At 36.7% G+C, this 27,419-nt stretch overlaps 1 protein-coding gene across 10 annotated transcripts in view; it reads left to right on the forward strand.

The window, feature by feature from the left end:
• Positions 1-27,419, forward strand: part of Slc4a7 (solute carrier family 4 member 7) — a 92,219-nt gene that overhangs the window by 47,981 nt on the left and 16,819 nt on the right. For all 10 annotated transcript variants that reach the window (XM_027389363.2, XM_027389368.2, XM_027389370.2 and 7 more), the window contains 13 exons: positions 3,269-3,384; positions 5,475-5,632; positions 8,074-8,161; positions 10,136-10,282; positions 13,095-13,201; positions 15,127-15,301; positions 18,240-18,373; positions 19,497-19,742; positions 21,464-21,569; positions 22,889-23,050; positions 23,549-23,662; positions 24,867-25,028; positions 25,179-25,430. In XM_027389363.2, coding sequence (XP_027245164.1) covers positions 3,269-3,384; positions 5,475-5,632; positions 8,074-8,161; positions 10,136-10,282; positions 13,095-13,201; positions 15,127-15,301; positions 18,240-18,373; positions 19,497-19,742; positions 21,464-21,569; positions 22,889-23,050; positions 23,549-23,662; positions 24,867-25,028; positions 25,179-25,430 — 1,967 coding nt within the window. The remainder of the gene's footprint in view (positions 1-3,268; positions 3,385-5,474; positions 5,633-8,073; positions 8,162-10,135; positions 10,283-13,094; positions 13,202-15,126; positions 15,302-18,239; positions 18,374-19,496; positions 19,743-21,463; positions 21,570-22,888; positions 23,051-23,548; positions 23,663-24,866; positions 25,029-25,178; positions 25,431-27,419) is intronic.

Below are 27,419 nucleotides of genomic sequence, written 5' to 3' on the forward strand. Positions count from 1 at the left end.
TGCACTGACAATGCCTGTCAGCACATAGCTTGAGCAGCATATGTAGATAATGCTTATGATTTGACTTCTGCATGTTTTTGTTCTTTACAGTGTATCACAGGAAAGAATAAAGTTATTAAAACTTAGGTTATAAAAATAGTATGAAGAAGGCTGTACATAAGTCAAGCCCATGATTATATATATTTTTAGAGATCACAATATTTGGGTGGCTTAGCAAACATATTTTTGATGTGACTCTTAGAAGGGTGGATTGTGCAGTTTACTTGTGAGGAACACATGATAGTAATGGAATGAGGTGCCCTTCATTTGTCTGATGCTTTTCTTCAAAGAGTGCACTGCAGTTTAGCCTTCCTAATATGATAGGATGCCATGTTGTTTATCCCATTCTCTCTCTGACAAAACTGAAATTACCTAATAATTGATGGGAGTCACTGTTTCAGGAGGAGTGGTATAGCATAGCACAGACTTTAGTTGTCTTTTATTTATGATTATGTATTAGTCCAAGTTTCCCCGGTGGTTTTCAGAACTGCAGGCTCTATACACGGGGTGAGTATCAGAACTGCAGGCTTTAGACTCAGGATGTGGACCAGAACTTCGGACTCTATACATGAGGTGAGGATCAGAACTACAGGTTGTAGACTCAGGGTGAGAATCAGATCTGCAGGCTCTGTACTCAGGCTGAGGATATAGTTTTGTAAATGGATTACAAAACTTGCTTATGGTACTGCAGAGGTCACTCTGGGTAAGACTGCATATTGCTCTTGCCGAGGACCTGACTGATTTCTAGCACCCTTGTCAGGTGGATCTCAGCTGTCTATAATCTTGCTCCAGGGGATCTGATGCCCTCTGCTGGTCTCTTCAGACCACTAGTGCACATGCTCACAACACACACATACAAATAAATATAAAATTGAGAGAGAGAACTTCTAAGGCAGTAAAGGGTTTTGTTAGTTGAGAATTGAGGTACGTATATTTTTTAATACTATGAATTTTTATAAAAAGATCAGTTTTTCTGAATAGATGAAATTAAAATGGTTGGATTTTTGAAGACAAAATAAAACTCATAATTACTGAGAAAAGCCATAGGACCAGTTGTCATCACTTCCTTTAGAACTGCCGTTTGCATTAAGAATATGTAGCCATTTCTAGCAGAACTCTGTGGAAGCTGATGCTATGTAGAGGAGGACTTCTAGAACTTGACAGAGCTGGGCAATGGTAGGAAGCTTCATTTTCTGCTGATTTGATTCTGAGTCAGCAGAATTAGTATCAGGAACCAGGAAACTGTTTTAACTTAGCTGAGGCTTAGAAAGAGTACTCTGAGAATCATGGTAGAATGCTTTTAGTTTCTTTTCTAAGAACAAGGTTTCAAGCTAGCATTGAGCTTCTGATCCTCTGTCTCTACCTTCCAAGTGATTGTGTTAACAGGAATGTGCCACCATGCTTGGCAGGTGAGATGTTCTTAACATGCACTGGCCATTTGAAAGCAAGGACAGGTTGAAGATGATCAGCATAGCCAAGTAACTTCAACTAATTTCTACCTTTGCCACCATTGAATTTTACTTTATTTATTTTTTTTCCATTTCTACTGACTTTCCCCTTCCCCAGCTCTACAAACCTCTTTGTTCTTAGCTCTCAAATCCAGTGGCTAAGTCATTCTAGAAACTGCAGTATGTTCTTTTGATTATCCGTAGAGTACTTTTGAACAGTCAGTAGTTTCTAGTACTCAGTCAGAGTTGTCACCAGGATTTTAATACTATGCTTCTTCATTTTCTTGTAGTGATTGTGTTGAAGCCACTGATAAGGATAATTCCTCCTAGCCTCCTTGGGCAAAGAAAATCCACTAGTTTAGAAAGCATAGGGACAAAGGTTAAAGATGAGGAATCTTAATAACGATTCCATGTTAAATCAACATTTACAAAAGTATTTATTTTAGGAAATACTTTTTATTTCAGAATTCCTTAATTTGAGAATTACATGGCTGAATCAAGTGCAGTGCTTTTTATGTTTTTCACTTACATTGATACCCCAGTTTGTTGACCAGAGAAGTTAATATCATAGAGGACTTGAATGCAGAGTTGAAGCAATGAGCCCAATGCCTTAATTTTGTGTTCATTAGTTATAATTACTCTATACTAGAAGAATAAACATGGTTGGATGTATCAAGTATATCTGATATGCTTGACATTGCAGAAATGGTTACTAATTAACAAATGACTGATACTGACAAATACTAACTGAATTTCTATAAAACAGTAGATTATATTGTAGTCTCTTCCTCTTAAAATGTTCAGTGTTCTTAACATTAATTAGTTTACATTCTTGTACTAGAAGGTTTTTTTTTTTTTTTTTAATCTTCTAAGGAAAAATGAGATCTATTTAGTGGTAGATATCTCTGTATGATAAAACTTGGATTTAAAGTTTTTGAGATTTGAGCTTTTTATAGAACTTTTAGTGGTAAAGATAGATTAGTCTAAGGTGATGCTTTTAAGCTGTCTTACTATGAAATGCTGTTGTTGAATGTCACCTGAAGTGAAAACCAACATGAACATGCATCATTTATATTGCAAACAACAACCATGTTAGTCACATGCTAATTTATAGACTTGTCGGAACCATGGAGGTTGAGTGAATTATTCAATCACTTGGCTACAATAAGAGATGAGTATTATTTAGCCCTAATTCTTTGATTATGTACTATTAATCTTTGTACTGGGAAAACTTGTTTATGCCTTAGGTTTCTTAGGAAGAATGACAGTAGAAATTAGATATAAGTACTCCTGAAGAAAAATCAAAATTCTTAAGGGAACATGATTAAGGAAGATTAAAAGTAGCTTTTAAATTTTCTGAATTATACTTGTAATTTATCAAAGAATTCATATTGGTACTGATCTGAGTGTTTTAGGTGAAGTTAAACCTCACTAAGTTCAATACAATTCACAAGAGCTAGAGATACTCACAAAGTGTGTTACCTAGAAGAATTTGTAGTCATAAGACTGGTCTTAGTTCAAATCTTCTGTAGTTCCACACTGACTCACTTCTTTTTAAATGGCTACTGTGTATATTCTATAATGCTGTAAATATTAAGATACATAACTTTATCCTGTTCATGTGTTCTAATTCATGTTGCTGGTATGAAGCTAACATCTGGCACTTTTTAACCTCACATTTGCTTTCATAATAAACCATCGCTTTAAGGACATGAGCAGAATCAGGCTACACAGTGGATTTTCTCCTTGCTAATTTGGGTTTTGTATTTTCTTAAATACAGGGATTTTGGCTTCTCCACAGTCTGCTCCTGGGAACTTGGACAATAGTAAAAGTGGTGAAATGAAAGGTAATGGAAGTGGAGGAAGCCGAGAAAATAGTACTGTTGACTTTAGCAAGGTAATTCATTAATTGTAAATTTTCAGTAGCTTTCCCACTGAGAAAATAACTAGTAATGTGTTGCTTTGGCTATCACTTACAGTAATTGTTTAGTAGACTGTGTTTACACATGGCATAGGATGCCTGTGAGGTGTTAAGGACGTAAACTGGGATAGGCTCCTAGTTCGTAACTACATGCTTAGAGTTTCAGTTTTAGCAGTTGAGATGAAAACACTGTAAACAGGATGAATTTGTCTTTGTACCTTATCATAGATACCCTGAAACTTGGGTCTCTTTGAAGAGGTTTTACTGGGAGCAGCATTGCAGCACTGACAGAGCCTTCTCCTGGGTTGTACCGCATCCCAGAATTACTGACTAATGGAGTTAGGACCTTCTGGAATGCTACTGGGAAATATGGGTAGATAGAGGCGTGGTTTAAACATCAAAACCAACAAACTCCTATGAATTTATTTTGTTTAATGAGTAATTCATTGAAATAAAGATGAAAACAGAAACAACACAAAAAGACCCCTTGTTTTTAAGCACTAAGCTCGAGTGACAGCTGCATTCGGAAAGGAAGTACACTAGTTTGCTGCCTGTTACTTTACTATTAATGCAAGGAACATTAACATTTCTACATCTTATTTCTAAGGCTTTGTTCTAAGTATCAAACACGATCTTTTTTTTTTTTTTTTTTTTTTTGGTTTTTCGAGAAAGGGTTTCTCTGTGGAGATTTGGAGCCTATCCTGGCACTCACTCTGGAGACCAGGCTGGCCTCAAACTCACAGAGATCCGCCTGCCTCTGCCTCTCAATTGCTGGAATTAAAGACATGTGCCACAAATACCCGGCCAGGATCCATTTTTTTTTTTTTTTTAAGCTTTTTATTCTATTTCATAGTGTGTCCACAAATCATGCACACTTTACTGAAAAAAAAAAAAAAAAGCTTAAGTGATTTGTAGTTTTGTGGAGCTTTGTATTCTCACATTATAGAAAGACTGGCCATTAGGGATTTTGACTATTTGGAAAAAGTGTTCATTTAGGAATGATGGCATATGCCTATAATCCTAGTTAACCAGAGGCCAAGGCAAGAGGATCTCAAGTTTGTGGCTAGCCTGGCTTACATAGTGAGATCTAGAATACCCTCAACTAAATAGCAAAGTCTTGTCTTTAAAAACAAACAATTCAAGGCCGTTACAGTTGTCTTTTCTAACTTATCTTCTTTTCATTAGTGCTCTGTTTCAGATCATCAGAAAGTGTTCCTAGCTAAATTGGAATTTATTCTTTGTGGCTGAATAAGTAAATATAATTTGCATTGTGGATCTTGTCTAGGCATGGCAGTTGCAGTTGATCTTTGTTCCTCTGTCAGTTTCACTTTTTTACTTGGCCTGTTCTTGTATACCCTCCCTGTCTCTTGTTGGGCAGGAGTCTGCCTCCTGGCACTGTAGTTGTGGCACACTGGGAGTGGGACTCAAGAGGCCCTCTGTAAGTGCTGGTTTTATCTTTTAATAGATAGTCTTGTTAGTGGTCGTTTAGTAACTTGTGTGAACCTGTGTATAAATGAGAGCTTCACCTACTCTGGTGTCATGTTTGTAACTGTTTTGTAATTATACACAGGCAGCTGAGTTTCCCTTGCACATTGTCTGAACTAATCAAGATTTTCATTGAAAATAACATTTTTTCCATTTAAGGAAAATACTAGGAAATGGTAGGTTTTTTTTTTGAAGGAGAATTTATGAAGACATATGAAACAATAAGACTTAATAATGGAAAAGCATTCAATGAATATGTTGTAGCACTGTGTATAATTTCATGAGCCATTGTTAGTTTGTTCACTGTATGTCCTCACCAGTTTTTAATGAATAGTCTATTCATTGAAAAGCTTTCAAGTTTGTTTGATAATATAGTAATAAAGATTGTAGTAGTTAAAACAATAGATGACGAATTTTGCCTGTACTTTTTGTATTTGTCTACTCCATTCTTTATATCTGTGGGAATTTTGGCATTTATACATCTTTTGGATCACAAGGTTTGGTTGGCAGTAGTAGTTTTAAAGTTATTCTTTCATTCATCTCTAAGTAATCATATTTCTAAATTACTCATTTATCAATAGGTTGACATGAATTTCATGAGGAAAATTCCCACAGGAGCTGAGGCTTCCAATGTTTTGGTAGGAGAAGTGGACTTTTTGGAGAGACCTATCATTGCATTTGTGAGACTGGCTCCTGCAGTTCTCCTTTCCGGGTTGACAGAGGTCCCTGTGCCCACTAGGTAAAAAGCAGTTCTCCTTCATAACTGTTCATATGGACCCACTGAAAGAATACTTGCTTTGTGTAATAGAGGCACTGTTTAATTACTGATTACTGATATTCAGTCATTGTGCCAAAATGTTTTTGAGTATTAGAGTGTAAATTACCCTCCCTCCTCTAGCTCTTACCTCCTTTCATTCTGCAGCTGACGTGGAACTTACTATGTAGCCCAGGCTGGTCTCTGATTCCTCCTTACACTCCCAAATGATGAGAACGTAGCTATGAGTCACCTTCTCCCACTGTAATAATATTGTGTGAAAATAGCTGTTTATTTGTATCTTTATAAGAAGTTTATTTTATGAGTTTTTGTTTTACAAAGCCAGTCATTGAGATTCATTTTTGTGCTGGGGACTCAGAAGGGAGCTTGTTCATGTTCAGTTCTCATTCTGTCCTGAGCTATGCTCTAAGCCCCAGTTTGTCATTTTAGACATGCCCATCCTTTGTGTATACATGCAAAATTCTTTGTTCTGGCCTGATGGAGATTTTCCATTCATATACATTGAGTGTACAAATTAATCTGGATTGAGACCATAAAGAATAATTACAAGCTGTGTTAATCAGCTTATGAGCCATGAAAAGGACATCTCTGCAGGTCATTAGTATCAGAAGCTTAACTGCAAATGTGACTTGTTTTGACAGTAACTGTATTTTTGTTTGAAGGTTTTTTGTTTTGTTTTGTTTTAGATATAAAGTCACTTGTGTGGCAAAGGTTGACTTCCTATCATTGGCAATCCTTCTGCCTCAGCCTCCTGAGTGCTGAGCTTCAGGCATGTGCACCATTCTAGGGGAATTTTTCAGCAGGGAGGCTCCACAGTACCATGAAGAGGTGTGGTTGATAATGTATTCTCATGACTGATTCAGTAATTAAGATAAGAATTAATAGGAATTTGATGGAGGTATACTTATTTTGTATATATTTACTTCATTTTCACTAATGATACAGTGTTGATAAGTGAGGAAAAGTATTTGATTACTTCATATGTAAATTTTCATAAAGCAGGAGGATAAGTATTTAGATAAGGATATTAATTTTTAGATAAGGTTGAGGAGATAATGATGAAACCCATTATTTTGTATGTTAACCTACAAAGATAGTTAAAATATTAATATGCTCTAGTGTTAACAAGATACAACTAAGTACTTTTTATTTAACACCAAAATAGTAACAGGTCTGATATTGAAGTTGCAAATCCTTTTTCCTCCCAGAAAGGTTACTTGACTAGATGCCATATTTATAGTGTTAACACTTTGATCCAAAATAGTTTCAGACTGCATATTTTTTGTGTGTATATTCTGAATTATTTGATTCAACCTTACTCTCAAGAAATCAGTGTAGGACAAGGGATGTGGCTCAGTTGGTAGAGAGATTGCTTAGCATACACAAAGCCCTAGTTCAATTCCCAGCACTACATAAACCAGGTGTGGTAGGACACACTTATAATCCCATCACTTGGGTGGAGGAGGTTGCAGTGGAGGCAGAAGGATCTATTTTTTGTTGTTGTTGTTGTTGTTGTTGTTGTTTGGGTTTTCCAAGGCAGAGTTTCTCTGTGGTTTTGGAGGCTGTCCTGGAACTAGCTTTTTTAGACCAGGCTAGTCTGGAACTCACAGAGATCTGCCTGCCTCTGCCTCCTGAGTGCTGGGATTAAAGGTGTGCTTCACCACCACCACCACCACCACCACCACACCACCACCACCACCACCACCACCACCACCACCAACCACCACCACCACCACCACCCGGGAGGCAGGAGGATCCAAAGTTCAAGGTTACCTGTGGCTATATGGTAAGTTCCAGATCAGTTTGGGATACATAATCCTCAAAAAAGAAATCAGTGTGGTGCTGCAAATCTGTAACCCAACACTCGGAAGACTGATCAAAGAGTTTGAGGTCAGCCTGGGTGACCTTGGGAGACTTGTTAATAAGATCGTTTCAACTTTGCTTTTGTTGTCAGTTTAGTCCAGAGTTAGTTGTTTAATCCAGAAAGATATAAAAGATGGAAAGTTGAATGAAAAACATTTCCTTAGTAACTGTTTTGCACTAAGGAAGCTGGGAAAGGGATAAGTTGGTAGAGTTAACTGTGAATGCCTTTTATGATCTGAATTTTGTTTGTTTTGGTTTGGTTTTTGAAAATAGGATCTCCTGTAGCTTGAGCTGAGAGGATGACTTTGAACTCAGATCCCCTTTGCCTCCCCCTTTCAAGTGTTGGAATAGCAGGCTTGCCCACCACACTCAGTTAAGATCTGTTTTGAATAGAATTGTCATTATTTTCTTGATTCTTTTGGGTAATACCAAAGGTCTGAGTGTTGTTTCTGTGTTTATAATAGAATCATTTTTAAAAGTTTCCTGTATTTGTGTATATATGTTGTTTGTTTTAAAATCTGCATATTTTAATCTTTTCTTAGGTTTTTGTTTCTGTTACTGGGCCCAGCAGGGAAGGCCTCACAATACCATGAAATTGGCAGATCCATAGCCACTCTCATGACTGATGAGGTAATTAAAATACAGTCAAATCCCTTTGCGCTAGACAGTGAATATACAATTATAGTCCTTCTTTTTCTCATAGTAGAGCTTATAAAATTATCTTTGATGTATGTGCTGTTTTATTTCATATTTACTCTTACAACACATCTATTTGTTGAGGGTTTTAATACCTATTTCTCAGGAATAGTGGGTAGTTTTTCATCTATTTTGTTGCTATTCTTTACTTTGACCTCATTGACTACATTGACATTTTGAAATTTATTAGGTCCTAGATTTCAGGATGTTGCTTCTTTAGGTTTCCTTGGAAATTCTGCTCTTTCTCCTTACTTCTCTCTCTCGGTTTTGTGATATCATGTTTGGCTGTAAACTCTTTAGTTATGAGGACTTCCGCTTTAGCTTCTAGCAGTGCTTGCTGGACATTCCAACACATCTATGTCGGGCACCAGAAACCCTGTAAATCTGAATCTGATCTGTGTCAGCTACTCATAGATTTCTATAATCACTGCCATTTCTCTGGCTTAGACTCTGACCTTTACTGTGGCAGTTGATTTAATGGATTTTTATCTTTGGAGTTTCTTCCTTATATTGACAGTAATAACATGTACATATGTACATACAGGTCTAACATCTCCCTATCCAAAATGTATCCATAGCCTCATTACTTAAAGGTTTTTTTTTTTGTATATAACCCCACACATTCTTCATACTGGCTACATAGCTCAGGTTAGCCTAGCTCTTGGCAGTCTTCTTAGCTTAGTCTCTCAAGTGCTGGTATAAAGGCATGAAGCACCACATTTGCTTTAAGTTCAGATTCAAACCCTTTCCTGGTATTGTCAGTGGACCTTACACACTTCTCCAAGCTTGCATCCTGATACTGCCTATCCTTCACTTTGCTTTGGCTAAAGCAGCTTCCTTTCTGTTTCTCTGATAACTTTTGCTGTTTGTACCCCTGTACATTACAACTATGAGTTCATCTTCCTAAGTACTGATTCACCATCCACCCTAACCACTCTACCTGTGCTGTGATTTCCTTTCAGATATCACTTCTGTTTTGTTTTTGTTTGGTTGGTTTGTTAGCTTTTCTTGGACAAAGTCTTGATGTGTAGCCTGGACTATGTTCAAACTCACATCTCCTCCTTATGCTTTATGTTGCTGGGGTTATTAGACTTCTCAGCAACATTTTTGTTTGGCTGCCTGTCTTTCTCTTGTCAGCTTTCCACTCTGTACTTTGCTTAATTTTTTCCTTGTTTGAACATTTTTTTTTCCCTCTTGGAAGTTTGTCATTCTGTGTAATTACTTAACTCTCTGTTCTGCCTGGAAAGGTGTCTTTTTTTTTTTTTTTTTTTTTTTTTTTTCTAGTACACAGCTTTGTGCCTAGCAAACCATAGATAACCAATAAATATTTATATTTATTAAACAAAGTAACTTCTTTGTCTATAATTATTCCTTCAGGGTAAATAACACTTTAATGACAGAAATAGAATGACCTGATATTATTGTAATGAATTAATTTGTAGTGAATTGATTTTTATCTTTGTAATGAATTTCTATTTCTCTTTATGTCAATGTATCATTTTCTTTGGTTGTTTATTGTTGATTGATATGTTAATACTAATGATGGGCTAACTCTTGCTAGGTGAGGTGAATGCCTGCAGCTGATGAGATTTTGTGTTACTTTTATTATTTATTTTACATTGTATGTACATGTGCACACCAGAGGCAGGTATGTGCACATGTGGGGGCAGGTCCCATGGTGTCCACAAGGTTGTGTCATATCCCTCAGAACTGAAGTTATGGACAGTTTTGAGTCACCAGCAGTGTTTTCTGGAAACTGAGAGTGTGCCCTCTGCTTGCATGCTTGCTGTTAACCACGGTAACAGTATTACTCTAGCCCAGTATTTCTGTGTCTAAAGTGAATTTTAATACAGGTATATCTTCCTTTCCACTGTGAAATCCTTATGCCCAGTATCTTCTTTTCCTTAGATTTTTCATGATGTAGCTTATAAAGCAAAAGATCGAAATGACCTCTTATCTGGAATTGATGAATTTTTAGATCAAGTAACTGTCCTTCCTCCAGGAGAGTGGGATCCTTCCATACGCATAGAACCACCAAAAAGTGTTCCTTCTCAGGTAAGAATCTAGATATGCTTCTGGAGTTGTTTTCTTTTTTAAGTTAAAAACTTGTATTAAAAAAATGTAAGTTATACATTTTTATGACTCAAAAGTCATAACTATTTACAGTGGATGTGACTTGGTGGGTATATTTTGTCAGCATGCCTGAGTCCCCAGATTTGAATCCTGGCACTGAAAGTGAAAGCAGTAGAAATGAGAGGTAGATCAGAGAGGATGTCCCTGTGTTAGTATGTCCTTTATGTGCTCTTATCCCAAAAAGATGTTTGTCTCCTGTCAGCTTTGTGGTCAGTCTGATAATTATCTGTACCTGGACATGTGAATGTTAATACTCTGCCTGCTTTTTGGTTATTTCCATAATTTTAAGTTGATCAATATGTACACACTTTTTTTTTTAAATCTCTCTTCACGTGCTGTTATTAGTACATTTGTTTCAAACACAAAAAATTAATGAATTTGGGGTGATGGTTCTTGAGTGCTTTAAATAATATGGAATAATTTGTTTTTGCAAGTTTGGGAAATTTCTGGTATACATTTTTGAGCTACATCTCTTGCCCAGTGTGGACTTGAGCAAGTTGCTTCGTTCTTTTATGAAAGTTGACTCATGTGAGCTTTTCTTCTTTCTCAGGTCAGTTCTGATTCAGTTTGCCTGGTATATCATTCATTTTGCCCAGATTTTAAAATTTCTTGGAAAGTTTATCTGTTAAACTTTTCTTGGTTTGTGGAGTTACATCCTGACATATCTTGGGTTTGCCTAATAGATAAATTATTTCTTACATTTTTTGAAGAGTAGTTCCAAAATTATTTTATATTTTTTTAAATGTGGGTTTTTTACTGCTGTATTTTATCTGATTTATTTTACTTCCACTATCCTTCAGTAAAGATTTATTTTCTCCTTCTTTGCCTAACATATTTAATTATTTTCCTTTTAAAGTTTTCCTTTTTTACATTTTGCCTGCATATAAATGCATCACATGCATGACTGGTATCCAGGATCAAGTAACCCAAAAGTGGAGTTATGCATAATTGTGAGCCACCATGTTAATACAGGGAACTGGACACAGATCCTTTGAAGAGCAGCCAGTGCTTTCAACTGCTGAGCTATCTCTTCTGCCCCATCCTTTAAATTTTGTTGTTTAAAAAAAATTAAAGAAATTTTGTTTTGTTTTGGTTTTTTGCTTTTTGTTTTGGGACAATGTTTTATTGTATGGCTTTGAGTAGGTAGCCTGGAACCCTGTATGTAGACAAGACTAACTTAAACTTGTAGTGATCCTCCTGCCATAGTGTCTCAAATACTAGAATCTTATGTAAGAAAGAGCCATTGCCTGATGATAATGTAGTATAGTCTTTTGTTCTTATATTCTTGTGCTTCTATAATGTTTTGTGTTTCCCCTTTTGCGTTGGTTTTAGCTTTGACATTTTCAAGTGGTGATCTTACTTTTTTTAATCTAAGTTTAGCTACTCTATGTTAATAAAGTGTTGTGTATTGGGTCCATGGGAGCCTTAGACTTCAGGGGAGCACTTAGAACCACACATGTCTAGTGTGTCTGTCTTTTGCTCTCTGCTTATTCCATTCCTCTTTCCATTATGTGCTTGTCTACATGTCTACACATGGGTATTTCTTTAGCCAGGTCTCTCTTGAGGTAACCTGTGAAATACTCCTTTTATTTTTACATGGAGGAGATGGTCCTATATCTTAGAAATGGTTTTATTGATTTTTTAATAACATATGAGGACACTGAAGGAATTCCTGTATTATTTTTCTAAGGAAATTGTTAGTGTAGGGAAAATGTTGCTGGTCCCCCCACCCCCTTTTTGTTGAAGTATAGGATCTTTACATAGCCCTGGTTGATCTTGAACTCAGGCTTTCTGCCTCAGCCTCTTGAGAGCTGGCAGTGCAGGTGTGTGGAGAAAGTACTATCTTTGAAATTAATGTAAAATTGGTTCTTTGGTAGTTATCTGTATTATTGTAAATATTTTGGTGAAAAATATGCTTCTTTGGGAGAATGTCTATTTTCCTAGCTGGGCTGGCTGGTGTCAGCTTACCACAAGCTTGAGTTATGCAGGAAAGAGGGAATCTTACATGGCAAAGTACTTCCATAGGCTAGTCTGTAAGGCATGTTCTTGATTGATACTTGATGTGTGATGGTGTAGCTCACTGTGGGTAGTGCCACACCTTAGCTGGGTGGTCTTGGAGCAGACTGTACACAGAGAAGCCCTGTCTCCAAAAACCAAAAAAAAAAAAAAAAAAAAAAAACAAAGAAAGAAAGAAAGAAAGAAAGAAAGAAAGAAAGAAAGAAAGCAAGCAAGCAGGCTAAGGAAGCCATGAGGTGCAAGCCAGTAAACAGTGTTCCTCCGTTGTCTCTTCTCCAGTTGTTACTCTTAAGTTCCTGGTCCTGACTTCTCTTCATGAAGGACTACGATCAGGACATATGAACTGAACCTTTCTTCCCCAATTTGTTTTTAGTTATGGTGTTTTATCACAGAAGTGGAAATTTTAACTAAAATAAAACAATAGTTATTGCAGAACAGGAATTTGAAATGGTATATATGAGTATATCTTATAGTACACTGATGTTAGAAGGTACAGAAAGCTCATTGTAAATTTAAATTTTAAACAGAAATTGATGGTAAATTCTAAATTACATCTTATTTTTGAATGTTATTAAATGTTAGGTTATACTAGGAAACATTTTTCCCAAGCATGCTTGTGTAAAGTCGTCATGAGCTGTAATACTCCCTCAAACTATCTCAGATACCTTGTCAATTTTCTGAAAATTGAATTCTGAAAGTATATTTTTGTGGAATTCAGGAAAAGAGGAAGATTCCTGTGTTTCCTAATGGATCTGCTCCTGTGTCTACTGAGCCTCCTAACGAGGCTGCTCATCATGCTGGGCCTGAGCTGCAGAGGACTGGACGGTAGGTACAGATGTTACTTTGGGGGATTAGGCATTGATTTGATGGAAAGGCATCAACAGACTTCTCTTTTAACTCCTCAGATATTTGGAACTGAATCTTATACATTATTTCTTCTAGGTTTTGTAAAAATGCATTTTCTGTAAGATGTCTGACATTAATTTTCATGTGCTTTAAGAATAGTTTAATAACATATACCAATCGTTACCTTAAAATGAAAATAGTGGGACATTTATTCAAAATTGTAGATGTTATAGTATGTGGGTTTTTGGTGACTTTTACAAAAAGTTCTGAAGAAAAAAAACAGATTCTTTTCCTAGTTAAAGAATTATGAGTTGAGAGAGGAAATACAGTGGATGATTTTTATACATTGTGCATGGATTTAAAACTTATGTGAACATTACCTTTTAAATACTGTAAAATTAGATGGAGAAATCAGCAAGTTAATTTCTAGAGTAAAGGATAGAAATGTTGCCAGGTAAAATGTAATAAAATATGTTTAAAATCCTTTGTAATAGATGATTGTGGCAGCATTTACATACCGTATTGAAGTAAAGCTATTGGTATTGCATGGGTTACTGGTAGTCATGTGGAACTGAAGGACCCGGAGTCAAATCTCTGATAAAAAAAACAGACACTATATTTACACAGACTTTAGAGGAGCTTAAATTCACAACCAATGACTAGTGAAATGTAGGAGCCTTTGTGAATAGTGCCAGTAGTGCTAGTCTCCTATGGGCTGTAACCATTTCTTTAGTACTTTAGAGATAGAAGTACCTAGTTAGATGCCTATCCATCTCAAGCACCTGAGAGCCTCCTTTGCCACCTATTAAGTAATCGGTTGTTTTATTTGATGTTGGGGATTTATTTTCTACATTGTCATTGGTAGCTTTATAATCAAAAGCTGATTGCTTTTATGGCAGATTATAGAATCACTTCTATTATCAACATACCTTTAGGATTTATTTTAGTATTTAGCTTAAAAAATTAGAATGGTAAAGCTTGAAGCATTCAAACCCTCAAAAGCTTAAGTTTAATATTTATTTTCTTGCATATGGTATATACATAATCACCCACTTCCTGAGTCATAAGATTGTTCTGAATTTTCAGTTCAGCAGTATTTATTTGGTACCTTCTGTATAACAGGTAGGATTCTGCTAACTGGAAGCATGGTGTGCTTATATTTTATTGGAATATTTTCAAATTAAATATATCTAAAAGCCTAATTTTAAAAATTAAAATGGTATCATTTTGATGTTTTACTGTAAATATAGATTTTTATTCCCACTAAACCCTCTTAGTTTTATTAATATACATGTGATATATATATATATATACATACATATATATATATATATATATATATATATATATATATATACTGAAATAGCTTTTAAGGGTTCCCCCCCCCACCTGGACAGAAGTACTCAAATAAATAAATCAAAGAGTTAAAAATAGTTATTAGTTGACTTCTATATTAAAGCTTAGCCTACTACATTCACTCTAAGGACTGTGTAGGATATAATTGCTTTCTCTGTATTTCTGTCCATTGCCTTTCAGATCTATATTACAGACAAAGAATAGACTTGCAGTTGCACATTTACATGAATGGCTGGTTAGGTTTTGTACATTGTATATTTACTTGTATATATTCCTTCAAAGTTACAATTACCCCTATAAAGTCATTTGCAACCTTTGAGCATATAATCCATGATATATTATGTTTCCATTAACTTAATGAGATCTATCTTTCCTCTGACATCATTTCATTAGAGTCAATGAGTGTATCTTCTATAAGTTATACCATGATTTAAATTTTTATTGGCAAAACAGTAAGCACCTACAATTTTATGTAGCCAATAGATTTAGTTTGAATTAGTTAGAATCCTCTAGTCTACAGCTTGACGAGTTTCATCTCACCTATTTAGGCTTTTTGGTGGTTTGATACTTGACATCAAAAGGAAAGCACCTTTTTTCTTGAGTGACTTCAAGGATGCATTAAGTCTGCAGTGCCTGGCCTCGATTCTTTTCCTATACTGTGCCTGTATGTCTCCTGTAATCACTTTTGGAGGGCTGCTTGGAGAAGCTACAGAAGGCAGAATAGTGAGTACAAAAGATTGGTAGTGGCCAGGCTCCCAGCTCCTCAGAGGCAAGTGTCTGTATGCATTTGTCTCGATATTCGTGCTTGTATTTGAAGAATCTCCCCACAGCATTAACCTGTCCCAAAGCAGACTTCCCCCAAAGGTAATTGCTGTGGAAAACATGGGGAAGCCATTTGAACAGGAGAAGATGCACAGTTGAGGTAAAAACAAACAAAGAAACAAACAGTTTATCCTACCTTGCTTGATGAAATGGTTATAAACTTGAGTAAGACTTCCATTGTCTTCTGGGGTAGTGGGTGGGTTATGGGGAGATTAACTTCTCTGGGTGGGTTAGGGTGGGAAATTTACCCATGGGGATCCTCCCCTGTTAGTTACCATAGGGTTAGAGTTATGGCTATATTTAACTCCTCAGCCCCAGCTGGTGACTGAACTGAGATCATTTGAAGCAGCAAACGTTGTAGACAGGATAGAATTTTGAAGTTATGTTTATTTTCATTTTGCCATTTAATCTATGCAAAAGTCGCCAAAGCTTTTATTTGTAATTGGGTGCTGATTCCCTTTCCCCATGTGAATGTAGAGTCCTGTTTGCTGTACTTGCTAATAATGTGGTAGGAACTGGTGCTTCATAACATCTTGAATGTCATTTTATGGGAAGTATAAGTATATTTTAATGGCATTTAAGTGACATGATTTATAATTCTTGATTTCTGAAGTTTGCTTTAATTTACTCTTGAAAGAAATTTTCTATTTTTACAGATAAAAGGTTAAAACAATAGCTAAATCTAAGTGGTGACATTTCATTTATAAAGTCATTATCTTTTTCTGAACAAATGAAAATTTCTAATTCTGAAATTGTTTTTTACCACTTAGATTCCTTTTTACCTTTTCCTTTTGTCATTGTTCATACATGTTTTCAGTTGCTATGCTGCCAAAAATAGTACGTGTAACTCTGCTGGCCACTGTGGAAATTTGATTTAGCTATTACCTCTTGGAAATACTGCTGCTTGACTCATGGACTGTCACTTCCTGTCTTCTTCTGCCCTTTGACAGCATGTACCTGAGATAATGTGTTTTGCACTGGAGTAGGAAGAGAGACAAATGTAGCAGAGGGAGCCTAACCAGAAAGATAGATAGGAAATGGTAGCTCATGTTCCCTAGACTGTTTAAATGAGAAAGGACAGCTGGGGAATTGAAGAGACAGAAATAGTGGAAACAAGCATTTTACAGAGGTGTGTGTTTCCATTGACTCTATAGAAATGGACTTCTTAGGAGCTTACTTTCAGAGCTGCAGGAGACCATTCATATGCCAATGAGGATGAAATTGCCATTTAGTTATAGGGAGCATAGGAAAGGTGGAAACTCAGCTGATTTATTAAATAGAAGGAGTAAAGTGGTCCAGCAAGTTAGTGGGAGACTTAGAATGAAGAGTATGGATGTAAGCCTTCCATAGTAGGGAAAGGTAGTTTGGGGGCTTTATGGCTGTAGGTGTGGGAGTGGTAAAAGAGTTTCTGGTGGCAGTGTCCACATTTTTAACCCACAACTTGGGGAGAGATCTATAGTTTGTGTTCACCTGCTCCATTTGAGTTTGTGATGTCCCTCTTTTCAGTTTTTGTGCTTCCCCCTTACCCTCCCTAATTTCACTTATATGCTTTTACCTTTAACTCAAGCTCATCATAAATTCAGTCTTAAAATGCACATCTTTTAATATAACTAAGGAGCTGGTGATAGCATACCAGTGTTTTGTAGTGAAGCCCTATTTTTCAGAGAGAAAACAAATTTATTCTTTATGATTAATATACATTATTAATATGGATGCTTGTTTTTTCATGTTGCCATTGATTCAATTATGTTTTATTTTGTTACTTTATGATTCTGTTTTGGAAGACGCCTTTAGGGTTGATGGTGAGAAATGCTAACTTTGTGTGATATGCCCTAGGTAACAGACAGGGTTAGTGAGTGCCTTCATAAACACTAGTGGGGTTCTCCTAATTATCATCACCCCAATTTAAAAATGAGAGCTCATAGACTACCAAGTTGCTCAGGGTTGCATTCCAGGTACTGGCCAGACTTCCAGGGCAGCCCTGTCCTTGCCAGCTGTTGTGCTGTCTCTTGTTTCAGGGGCTTTGTTTCTTACAACTTCTTGTCTTCCTTTACCAATCCTGGGCTTTCTCCTTTCTGAATAGCACACCCCAGTTGGCCTTGATGCTTAAGAATGGTAAATTCTTTTCCTTTCTCTCTGATCCTACTCTTTGTCTAGTGGCATTGTGCATTGTCATTGCTTCACCATCTAACCTCATTAGCTAGGCTATAATGCTGATAGTGAAATAAAACTTTACTGTATCTTACTAAGAGCTCCTCTGAGGCTTTTGTTTTTCCATTATTCTCATTCTGGTGAACTTTAAAAATAAAATACTCATTATTTCTGTGAATTTTTTGCAGAATGCCCCCCCACTACTTTATGTTACCTATATCATTTTAGAGTAAATCAATTAAGACTGTCATTTTAGATTAATTTTCAAAAAATAGAAAGTTGCTTTTGTTTAGAAAACAGAGTTTTACTTATTTGGAGATTCTGTTTAAATCACCATATTGAATATTTAATGTGCTTTTTATTTTTAGAATGAGAAATACTTATTTCAGTCATATAAATAGTAAAAATAACACACATGCTTTTCTGCTTGCCCAAGCTTAGAAATAAAACACCACAGATGAAATTGAAGTCCTGTTTTTTTTTTCCCTTTGAGCCTTGTGTCTTATGTTATTGAATGTTCACTTAAGGATGATTGCCAAAAGTTCAATTAAGTATGCAAAAAAAGCCATTTTCTTGATGTACTTGATACATTTGTAACTCCTTGGCTAGTGTCTATGTTTTCCAGATGCTGTAGTATGTTAGAGATCATTTTTTGATGTGTTGCCTCTATTCATTTTCCCTTGAACAGAGTGCAATAGAGTCTCTTTTTGGAGCATCATTAACTGGGATTGCCTATTCATTGTTTGCTGGGCAACCTCTAACAATACTGGGGAGCACAGGTCCAGTCCTAGTGTTTGAAAAGATTTTATTTAAATTCTGTAGGTAAGTAACAATTATCCTGTTTTGCATACCTGTCAATTATATGTTATATTGTACAGTTTATGAACTACATTTAGCTTTGTTAACAGTGTGTGTATTTTTCAGTATCTTTTGGTACTTTATATGGTTGTCCTACCAAGGCTCCTACTACTCCTCAGTAATGTGGAAATGAGGCAAAATAAGATTACCTATCAATACTCATTTAATGGATTTAAGTATTGAGAAGCAAATCATTTGAGAAGCAATAAAAATACTTAGTGCTAGCAAAATTAAACCAGCAAAATGTTTATCTGAACTGTTTGTTGGGGGAAATGTAGATCTTATTTATACAGGATAGAGTGAAGTAGATCTTGAAAACCCAGGCTGGCTTTGCCAGGTAGTCTTGTGTAAAGAAATAAGGTCTCAAAGCTATCAGAGTACAGCTTTAGTAGCTATGGCTAGGCTGTTCTCGGTATGGGCATACTGTAGCCAATAGACTTTGAGTTCAACATCAACAATACCATTCCCTATATGACAAATGTGCAGTTGAATATTTTAATTTGAAACAACATAGCCATTTGAATATTTGATTGTTGTAATTCTCTCGCTCTGATTCTCTGCTCATTGACTAAGCTGGTTCTAATTCTGATATGGCATGCTCCATTGACTATTAAGTAGGGAATGAAATGACTTAAAGTATCCCCTACTTGAAATTAAAAATAAGAAACTACTTTTTTGTAGGGATAGTGGTAGGTAAAGGAGAAATAGTGATGGCAAGATATTGGGGTGGCCAATGCCTTTACCTTTCTGACACATGTGGATTCTTCATCTTCAGAGAAAGTCAGCCATAGTTGTTTTTAACCAGTCATTTGTTTGATATAGCTGATTGCTAATGTACAGTCTAATGGCTTTATACCTTTACTGCTTGGCATATTTTTACTGTAAACTTTAATATAATAACCAAGTCTCCAGTTGAAGCAGAAAAACAAAGAACTTAATCTAATCAGTATTTTAGCGATTTGGTAATTGATATTTTTAAAGGAATCCTGTATTGCTTGTGTTCTTACTGCTTGTTATGAAAACTTTAGGTACAAATGCTGTTCTGTATGTCTGTGGTGATCATGTCCCTATCTATATTTCTAAACAGAGATTATCAGCTTTCCTATCTATCATTAAGAACCAGTATTGGTCTGTGGACTTCTTTCTTGTGCATTGTATTGGTTGCAACAGATGCAAGCAGCCTTGTGTGTTACATTACTCGGTTTACAGAAGAAGCTTTTGCGGCTCTCATTTGTATCATATTCATCTATGAAGCTTTGGAGAAACTCTTTCATTTAGGGGAAATATATGCATTTAATATGCACAACAACTTGGATGAACTGACTAGTTACACGTAAGTGCTTCTATTTCTTCTTTATGTGTTATGTGATGTTTTTTAGTCTTTTGGCTTTTTTTTTTTCTCTTTTGGGGGTCCTCCACCCAGCTCCCAAATAAATCACACATGGGGTCTTATTATGAATGCCCGACCTTAGCTTGGCTTGTTTCTAGCCAGATTTTCTTTTCTTAAATTAACCCTTCTATCTTTTCCTTCTGGGCTTTTATCTTTCTTATTTCTGCAATCTTGTGTTTGTTTGTTTGTTTGTTTGTTTGATTGAGACAGCTTGTAGCTGTAGCTTTGGAGCCTATCCTGGGACTTGCTCTATAGACCAGGCTGGCCTCAAACTCACAGAGGTCTGCTTCCCGAGTGCTGATTTCAATTTGTAGGACTCATATGGTGGAAGTAGAGAACTGATTTCTAAAAATTGTCCTTTGACCACTATAGAAGTGTGGTGGCATGCCCTGTTTCCCCATAATAAATAAATGTAATAGCATTCAAAACAAACAAAAACACAGAAAGGGCAATCTGGGTGTGGTGGCTCATGTAGGTAAACCTTGAGTAAGTTTGATTGCAGGCTGGGCTACAAAGAGGCAGATAAACCCAAAATAAACAACAACAAAAGACAGATAGGCCATCCTTCTTGGCCCTAACCCACAGATCCCTATTTTCTTCCCTTGCCTCAATCCTTGCCTAAAGCCCCTTGTTACCTTTTTTGTACTGTCTTAGCTTGATGGACAAAGTAGGAAGGTATCTGAAATGACCTTGTGACCCTGGCCTACTTGAAAATGCTAGACACTTTGATGCCCAATATCGTGTAGTATCTTTGCTTTTAAATGGTAATGTTTTGACATTTACAAGTGGGTAGTTGAAATAGTTCTAGACTTGGATTTAACTCTCTGATCTTAAGCATCTCCTATCTCTTCCCCATGAAAACTATTTTATTTGTTGAAGAATGAGTCTTACACCTGAGAATGTAGTTACTGATAGCCTATCATGCCAAGGTTCTGGGTTCCAATCCTAGCACCACAAGGGGGGAAGGGTTCCTTTTCTTTTGTTCAGGATGCCTAACGAGTCAAGGATAACCTTGAACTCCTATTCCTTCTACCTCTACCTCCAGTGTGCTGGGATTGTAGTTTGTGCTACCATCCATCCTTAGAATGAGTTTTAAGATCATAAAAATTGAGCATTAGTACAGTGGTCCTGTGGGTCTTGTTGGGGCATCAAGAGACAGCAGTTAAGTGCTGTGGAGGCCAAGGGGATAAGACTTAGTGGTAAATGGTCTTACTGTAAACATGGTGGTGTCTTTTTATCCTTCCCAAATATTATATCCAACTAGTCTTATTAAGCAAATGTGTCACGGACAGTTGTATTAGTTCTAATGTCACCCAAACATTACTCCATTTGGTTGGTTGTGACATATTTTCACTTTCTCCTCTCCCCCTCTTTTTTCACCTTTATCCCCCTCCCAGCTCCACTGCCCTTACAGATGTTCCCTTCCCAACACAAACACATTGTTTTGTTTTGTTTTTTAAGACAAGGAACACTCTGTGAAACACTACCATGGCTTAGGACTTGGGGTACCCTGCTTCTGCTTGCTGTTTTACTTGCTACTCCCTACTCTTGCTACATGGAAAAAATGCTGAGATGTTAAAAGCTACAAACTTGTGCAGTTGACTTGAAAAAAAAAAAAGTTAAATGTAAGATTTTTAACAATTTATCTTGCTCTGAATTCTCAGATGTATATGTGCTGAGCCGTCTAACCCTAGCAATGAAACTATAGAACTGTGGAAAAGAAAGAATGTGACAGCAGACAGTATTCTCTGGGGAAACCTCACTGTATCCGTAAGTATATTAGGGATTGAACAATATTTTAGGTCCATGGGAACCTGGATATTATCTCGTCTTGTTTATTTTAGTAGTTTCACGCTGCAACCTAGGATTTATAGCAGTCCTCCTCTTTCAGCCTCCCCTGTGCTAGGAGTCAAGATGTGAACTTCCATGTCCAGCTTTTTTTAGTCTTTTGTAATCGTACTTAACTTTTTTTCTTGAGAATGAATATGTAGATTGTTTTCAGAATATGTTGTTTTGTTATTTTTTATTTATGTGTATCTGTGTGGGTGTGTGCATGAGTACAGGCACCCACAAAGGCCAGAAGATGTCACATCCCTTGGAGTAAATGTGCTCTTAACCTCTGAGCTGTCTCTGCAGCCTGTTGTTTGATTTTTAAGTGATGTGTAAAGCCTCAGACCAGTGCTTCTCAACCTCCCTAATGCTGCTTCTACATTTTAACACAGTTGGCAACCCCAATCATAAAATTATTTCATTGCTTCTTCATAACTGTTACTTTGCTACTGTTAGGAGTGATAATGTAAACATCTGATATGCAGGCTGTGATCTGTACATCTGTGGGGTATCAACCCTCAGGTTGAGAACCACTGCCCTAGACCCAGGGCTTCACACCTGCTAGGCAAGTGCTTTACTGCTGAGCTACAGCACCAGACCAGAGTGTGGTGTTTTCACTAAACTTTTAAAATGAGCACTTTACTGCTCATGAAAGGCCATGTTTTAATCCCAGGTATCCAGTCAGAGCTAAGTTGGTTGTCATTAATTTTTCCTGCTTTTTCTAGGGGAGGGTGAGTGGTAAAGTTTCATTTATCCCAGGTTGCCATCTAATTATAAATAGCAGAGGCTGGCCTTGAGTTCCCCGTCCTTCAGCTTCCCTTTGAAAGAGATAAGGGTTAAAGATGTATGCCACCATGCACAGCTCCAGTTTTCTTTTAAGGCATAAGGCAGTGTTCTGTCCATGCTCCATTCAGCATTTATCAAAACTGCACAAGTGATTTTCTGTCTGCTGCTTTTATTTCACCCATCTGTAGGATAGTGCAGTTGTGGACTGTAGGGATTCAGAGGAAACATTTCACAGTTAGCACTCATTGTGAGCTTTTCTCTCAGTTGAAAGGAAGGGGAACCTTGGTGTAATACTCTGTGGTGACTTTGATGGGAATATCATAATCTCTAATTGATGATGTGGTGTGGTTAGCTTAGCAGTAGCTAGCTTTCTGAGTAGAGCATAAAATTGATATCTTACATTGAACCATGTTCATGAATACTCTTTTGGATACTTGAAAATCTCCATCTCCTTCCCTCTCCTACCCCTCCAGGAGTGTAAGGCCTTCCATGGAATGTTTGTGGGATCAGCCTGTGGTCCTCATGGGCCTTATGTTCCTGATGTGCTCTTCTGGTGTGTTGTCCTTTTTTTCACGACGTTCTTTCTGTCTTCATTTCTCAAGCAGTTCAAGACCAAGCGTTATTTTCCTACCAAGGTAACTGGGGTGAATTTTGGTAATATTTATGTTTTCATTTCTTTTGGCTTATTTCAAAGCAGTATTTTTTATTTAAAGTTAATGTTTTATGCTATAAAATAAATTCTTTTCAGCAAAAAAAATATATCAGAGGCAGACACAGATGATCTCTGTGAGTTCAAGGCCAGCCTGGTCTTTAGAATGAGTTCTAGGATGGTCAGGACTGTTACACAGAGAAACCCTGCCTCAAAAACCAAAACAAAAACAAAACTATATATATATATATATATATATTGCATATCTGAGCACACAGGAGGAAGATAGTACTGTGAGAAAGTGTAAGTTAGTTGTGACTTTTTTCTTATGTTTTTGGGATTAAGTGAATGTAGACATATATTAAACTATTGTTAAAAGCCTCATCCATGTATTGGGGACATGTTTTATGAAGAAAGTACATGAATTATTTAGAAAGTACAAGAGTAATTCTGTGTTTATGTTAATATAATTTCTTTACTGTAGGTACGATCAACAATCAGTGACTTTGCTGTGTTTCTCACAATAGTAATAATGGTTGCAATTGACTACCTTGTAGGAATTCCATCTCCTAAACTTAACGTTCCTGAAAAGTTTGAGGTAAGTGTTAAAACAAGTGGTTATTGGTTTTTTGGAAATACCAAACCACTTAGTGAGGAAAGAGCTTGAACATAGGACCTTGTACTAATTAGGCAAGAGCTCTCATGAACTGCAGTTCTCAATTTACCTTTTGCATTGACAAATATAAAATTAAATTTTAGTACCTTCTACCTTCCAGAGTACTAAATTCTCTAATTCATGTTTACAGTGTTTGCTCTAAAAATCAGTGTGATATTCCATCACTGAAATGTGTTTGAATCTGATAAAGTGCTGTATTATTGTCCGTAATTGCTTTGTGCTAATTGTGACTCAGTACCAACCTTGCTATGACCACTGGTTTCAGGAATCTAACCCAAGGTGCTTTAGGAATTGATACAAGAGAGTATATTTCACCATTTGTGATGTATATAGGTTCATGTTAAAATGTCATTCTAGTTTACTTGTCCTGTATCTGTATGCCAAAACCTCATCAAAACACAGTCTCTAAGATGGGCACTGTGGTTCATGCCTTTAATCTCAAACTGAGGATGTTGAAACAGGAGGCTTGTGAGTTTGAGGCTGACTGGACTACATTCCAGGCCAGTATAGGCTACTTAGCAATGCCTCGTCTATCCATAATAAAGAAATTCAAACAAACAAAAACCCCAAACTGCTAGTCTCTAAACAGTAACCCTCTGTTTATAATTCTTCAGCAGTTGGGCTTGCCCAGGTGAGGTGTGATCTGCTCAGCAGGTCTCACACTTTTCACATGTCTAGTCATCTAGTGGTTTGGTGGGAACAATCTAGCTTCATTTCCTGACCTGGAGACTCAGCTTAGGGGCCTGAAACAGTTGGAGCGGTGGTCTTTCTCTTTCCTGCTTCTGTTTTGTATATTTCTCTCCAGAAAGCTTATTCAGCAACACAGTCATCTTAGAACTTTAGCGGGGAGTCAAGGAAACTTCAGGGCTTCTTGAAGTCCCGACTGTCAAGTCACTTTGGTCTTTGTGTATAAGTTACAAAATGGTCTTGAGTTGAAGAAGAGGGGATAGGTGCTGCTCCACATGAAGAATGGGCCGGTCCCAGGGCAAGGGCATGCTTGTAGACACAGGATGAAGTTTCTGTGACTGTCAGCAAATACTTTGCCACACATCCTAATTCAGCTTCTTTTCTGAACCTTGGCATTTCATCGAATAAAACATTTTTCTTTATTTTTAAACTTTAATAGCCTACTGATCCAAGTAGGGGCTGGATCATAAGCCCCCTGGGAGATAACCCTTGGTGGACATTACTAATTGCAGCTGTTCCAGCTCTCCTTTGTACCATTCTCATCTTTATGGATCAACAGATTACAGCTGTAATCATCAATAGAAAAGAACACAAACTCAAGGTAATTCTCACAGATTTCTTTAAGAGCTTGGGGTCTTTTCTGTAATAACAAGACTATTTGAAAATTAGTTTATTTTCTTCTTTATAATTAACTTGGAATTTTAATATAAAGGAACAATCTAGACTTAACAGTCTTCATTTCCCTCTTTAGAAAGGAGCTGGCTATCACCTTGACTTGCTCATGGTTGGTGTCATGTTGGGAGTCTGCTCTATCATGGGCCTGCCATGGTTTGTGGCTGCGACAGTGTTGTCTATAAGTCATGTCAACAGCTTAAAAGTAGAGTCCGAATGTTCTGCTCCAGGGGAACAGCCCAAGTTTCTGGGGATTCGTGAACAGCGGGTTACAGGGCTGATGATTTTTATCCTGATGGGCCTCTCTGTGTTCATGACTTCAGTTCTAAAGGTAAAACCCTTTGTGGTAGCATTCTAAAAATCTTCCTTAACATTCGTACTTAATTGCATAGAAATAAAACATTGAAATATTTATAGAATATATAAAATCAGTTTTCCCCCTGTAACTTCATAGCCATACAAATTTAGAAATATCATTTGGCAATGTTTTTTTTTTTTATTGGAAACATGTAGATTAATGAATTTTGGCCTGTGGATCCATCAGTTACAGCCTACAGTTGGAAGGAGTTAATCAACATGTGGTTAGAACATAGTACAGGAAGTAATTGGAAACAATACGAGAAAAATGTTTTGGTTTCTTTAAAGTACTGTTATTGAATTTATTATATTTTTTCTTGATATAGCACATGAAATAAAAGTAGTAAGTAAATACTAGAAAAAAATAAAAACAAGATTACTGTAATGATAAATCTTTCCAGCAGCTGCCTGATTTTCCCTACCACATTATGGCTCCCAAGTAACACACAGAGTCTTATGTTAGTTACAATGCTGCAGGCCAATGACAAGGAATTCTTATCTGCTAGTTTAGTCTTCATTATCAACCATAATTATTAATCTATATATTTTATAAAGACTTATCAAGGATGCCAGCCTTATGTGTCCTGTCTCCCTGGGGATCACATGGCAACTCCTTCTCTACTACATTTCCCAGAATCCTCCTCGACTCCTAGTTCCACCTATCTTGCTTTCCTATTGGCCAACAGTGCTTTATCTATCAACCAATAAGACAAACATATACATAGAAGGACTTCTTCCATCAGATTACCAAAGTTGAACACATTTTTCTCACATCCATATTTTACCGATGTATACCCTGCAAAATATAGCCCTTAGAAAATAATTATGTGGCATAATATCTAATCTGAAACTGTTTGTTTATTGTGTAAAAACCCAACTCCATGTTTGTTTTTGCTGTTTTGGTTATTTTTGTTATAAAGAAAATGGGTGAATAAAAGTTGTCACCACTGTAAACTAGAAGAAACCTATGTGTATTAGCTTTAAAATGATATTTTTTTATTGTTGGAATTCCTTGGGCTTATTTCGTGGACTTTTTAGTAGCAAGTTTAAAGTACCAAGAGTCTGTGGATGCTTTCAGTGCCCTTTGACACAGGGGATAGCAATAAATAGAGTATAGTATTATCTTCCTGTGAGACTCCACACTCTGCCAATAAAATTGATAGGTAAATGGGCAGTTGTATAGTGCTGAATGTATTTTAAAGGAATTTGGAGATAAGAGAAGTGTTTTTTGTAGTCTTCTGGGGGTGACGGCTCATTGCATCTCTTTGAAAATTGCCCTTTAAGTCTTATTATAGTTTCTTTTTGTTTTGTTTTTTGTTTTTTAAGACAGGGTTTCTCTGTGTGCTTTGGAGCCTGTCCTGGCACTCGCTCTGGAGACCAGGCTGGCCTCGAACTCACAGAGATCCGCCTGCCTCTGCCTCCCGAGTGCTCGAATTAAAGGTGTGTGCCACCAGCGCCCAGCCCTATAGTTTCTAAATATCTAATGAGTTAAATACTGCACATAAATAGAAAAATTCAACTCAAACATTCAGAGAACCCTAAAATGAAACAATCTCAACATTTGTTTTTCATTTTTCAAAAGCAACTCTTCAGAGACAATTCTTTTCAACTTTGTGATTTAAATTTTTTAAAAATTGTGTGTGTATGTACACAAATACAGGTGCACATGTGTAGTGATGGTAAAGGTCAGAGAACAACTTTTGTCAGTTTTTGTCCTTCTGTGATGGGTTCCAAACCATATTTAGGTTGTTTGGCTTGCGTAGCAAGTGCTTTGACTTACTGAGCTTAGCTTTGTTGTTTAACTTACTCTGGTAGTATTTGGGTATGATGGTTCTTGTCTATAGTCCTAGCATTTGGTCAGAGATAAGGTGGGAGTAGGGCTAATAAAGAATTGTTGTAAGTTAGAGGATAGCTTGGACTACATAGTGAGCCTCTGGGCCAAGTTGGGCTCAGTTTGAGTCTG

This window comes from Cricetulus griseus (assembly GCF_003668045.3).
Source record: "Cricetulus griseus strain 17A/GY chromosome 1 unlocalized genomic scaffold, alternate assembly CriGri-PICRH-1.0 chr1_1, whole genome shotgun sequence".
NCBI lineage: Eukaryota > Metazoa > Chordata > Mammalia > Rodentia > Cricetidae > Cricetulus > Cricetulus griseus.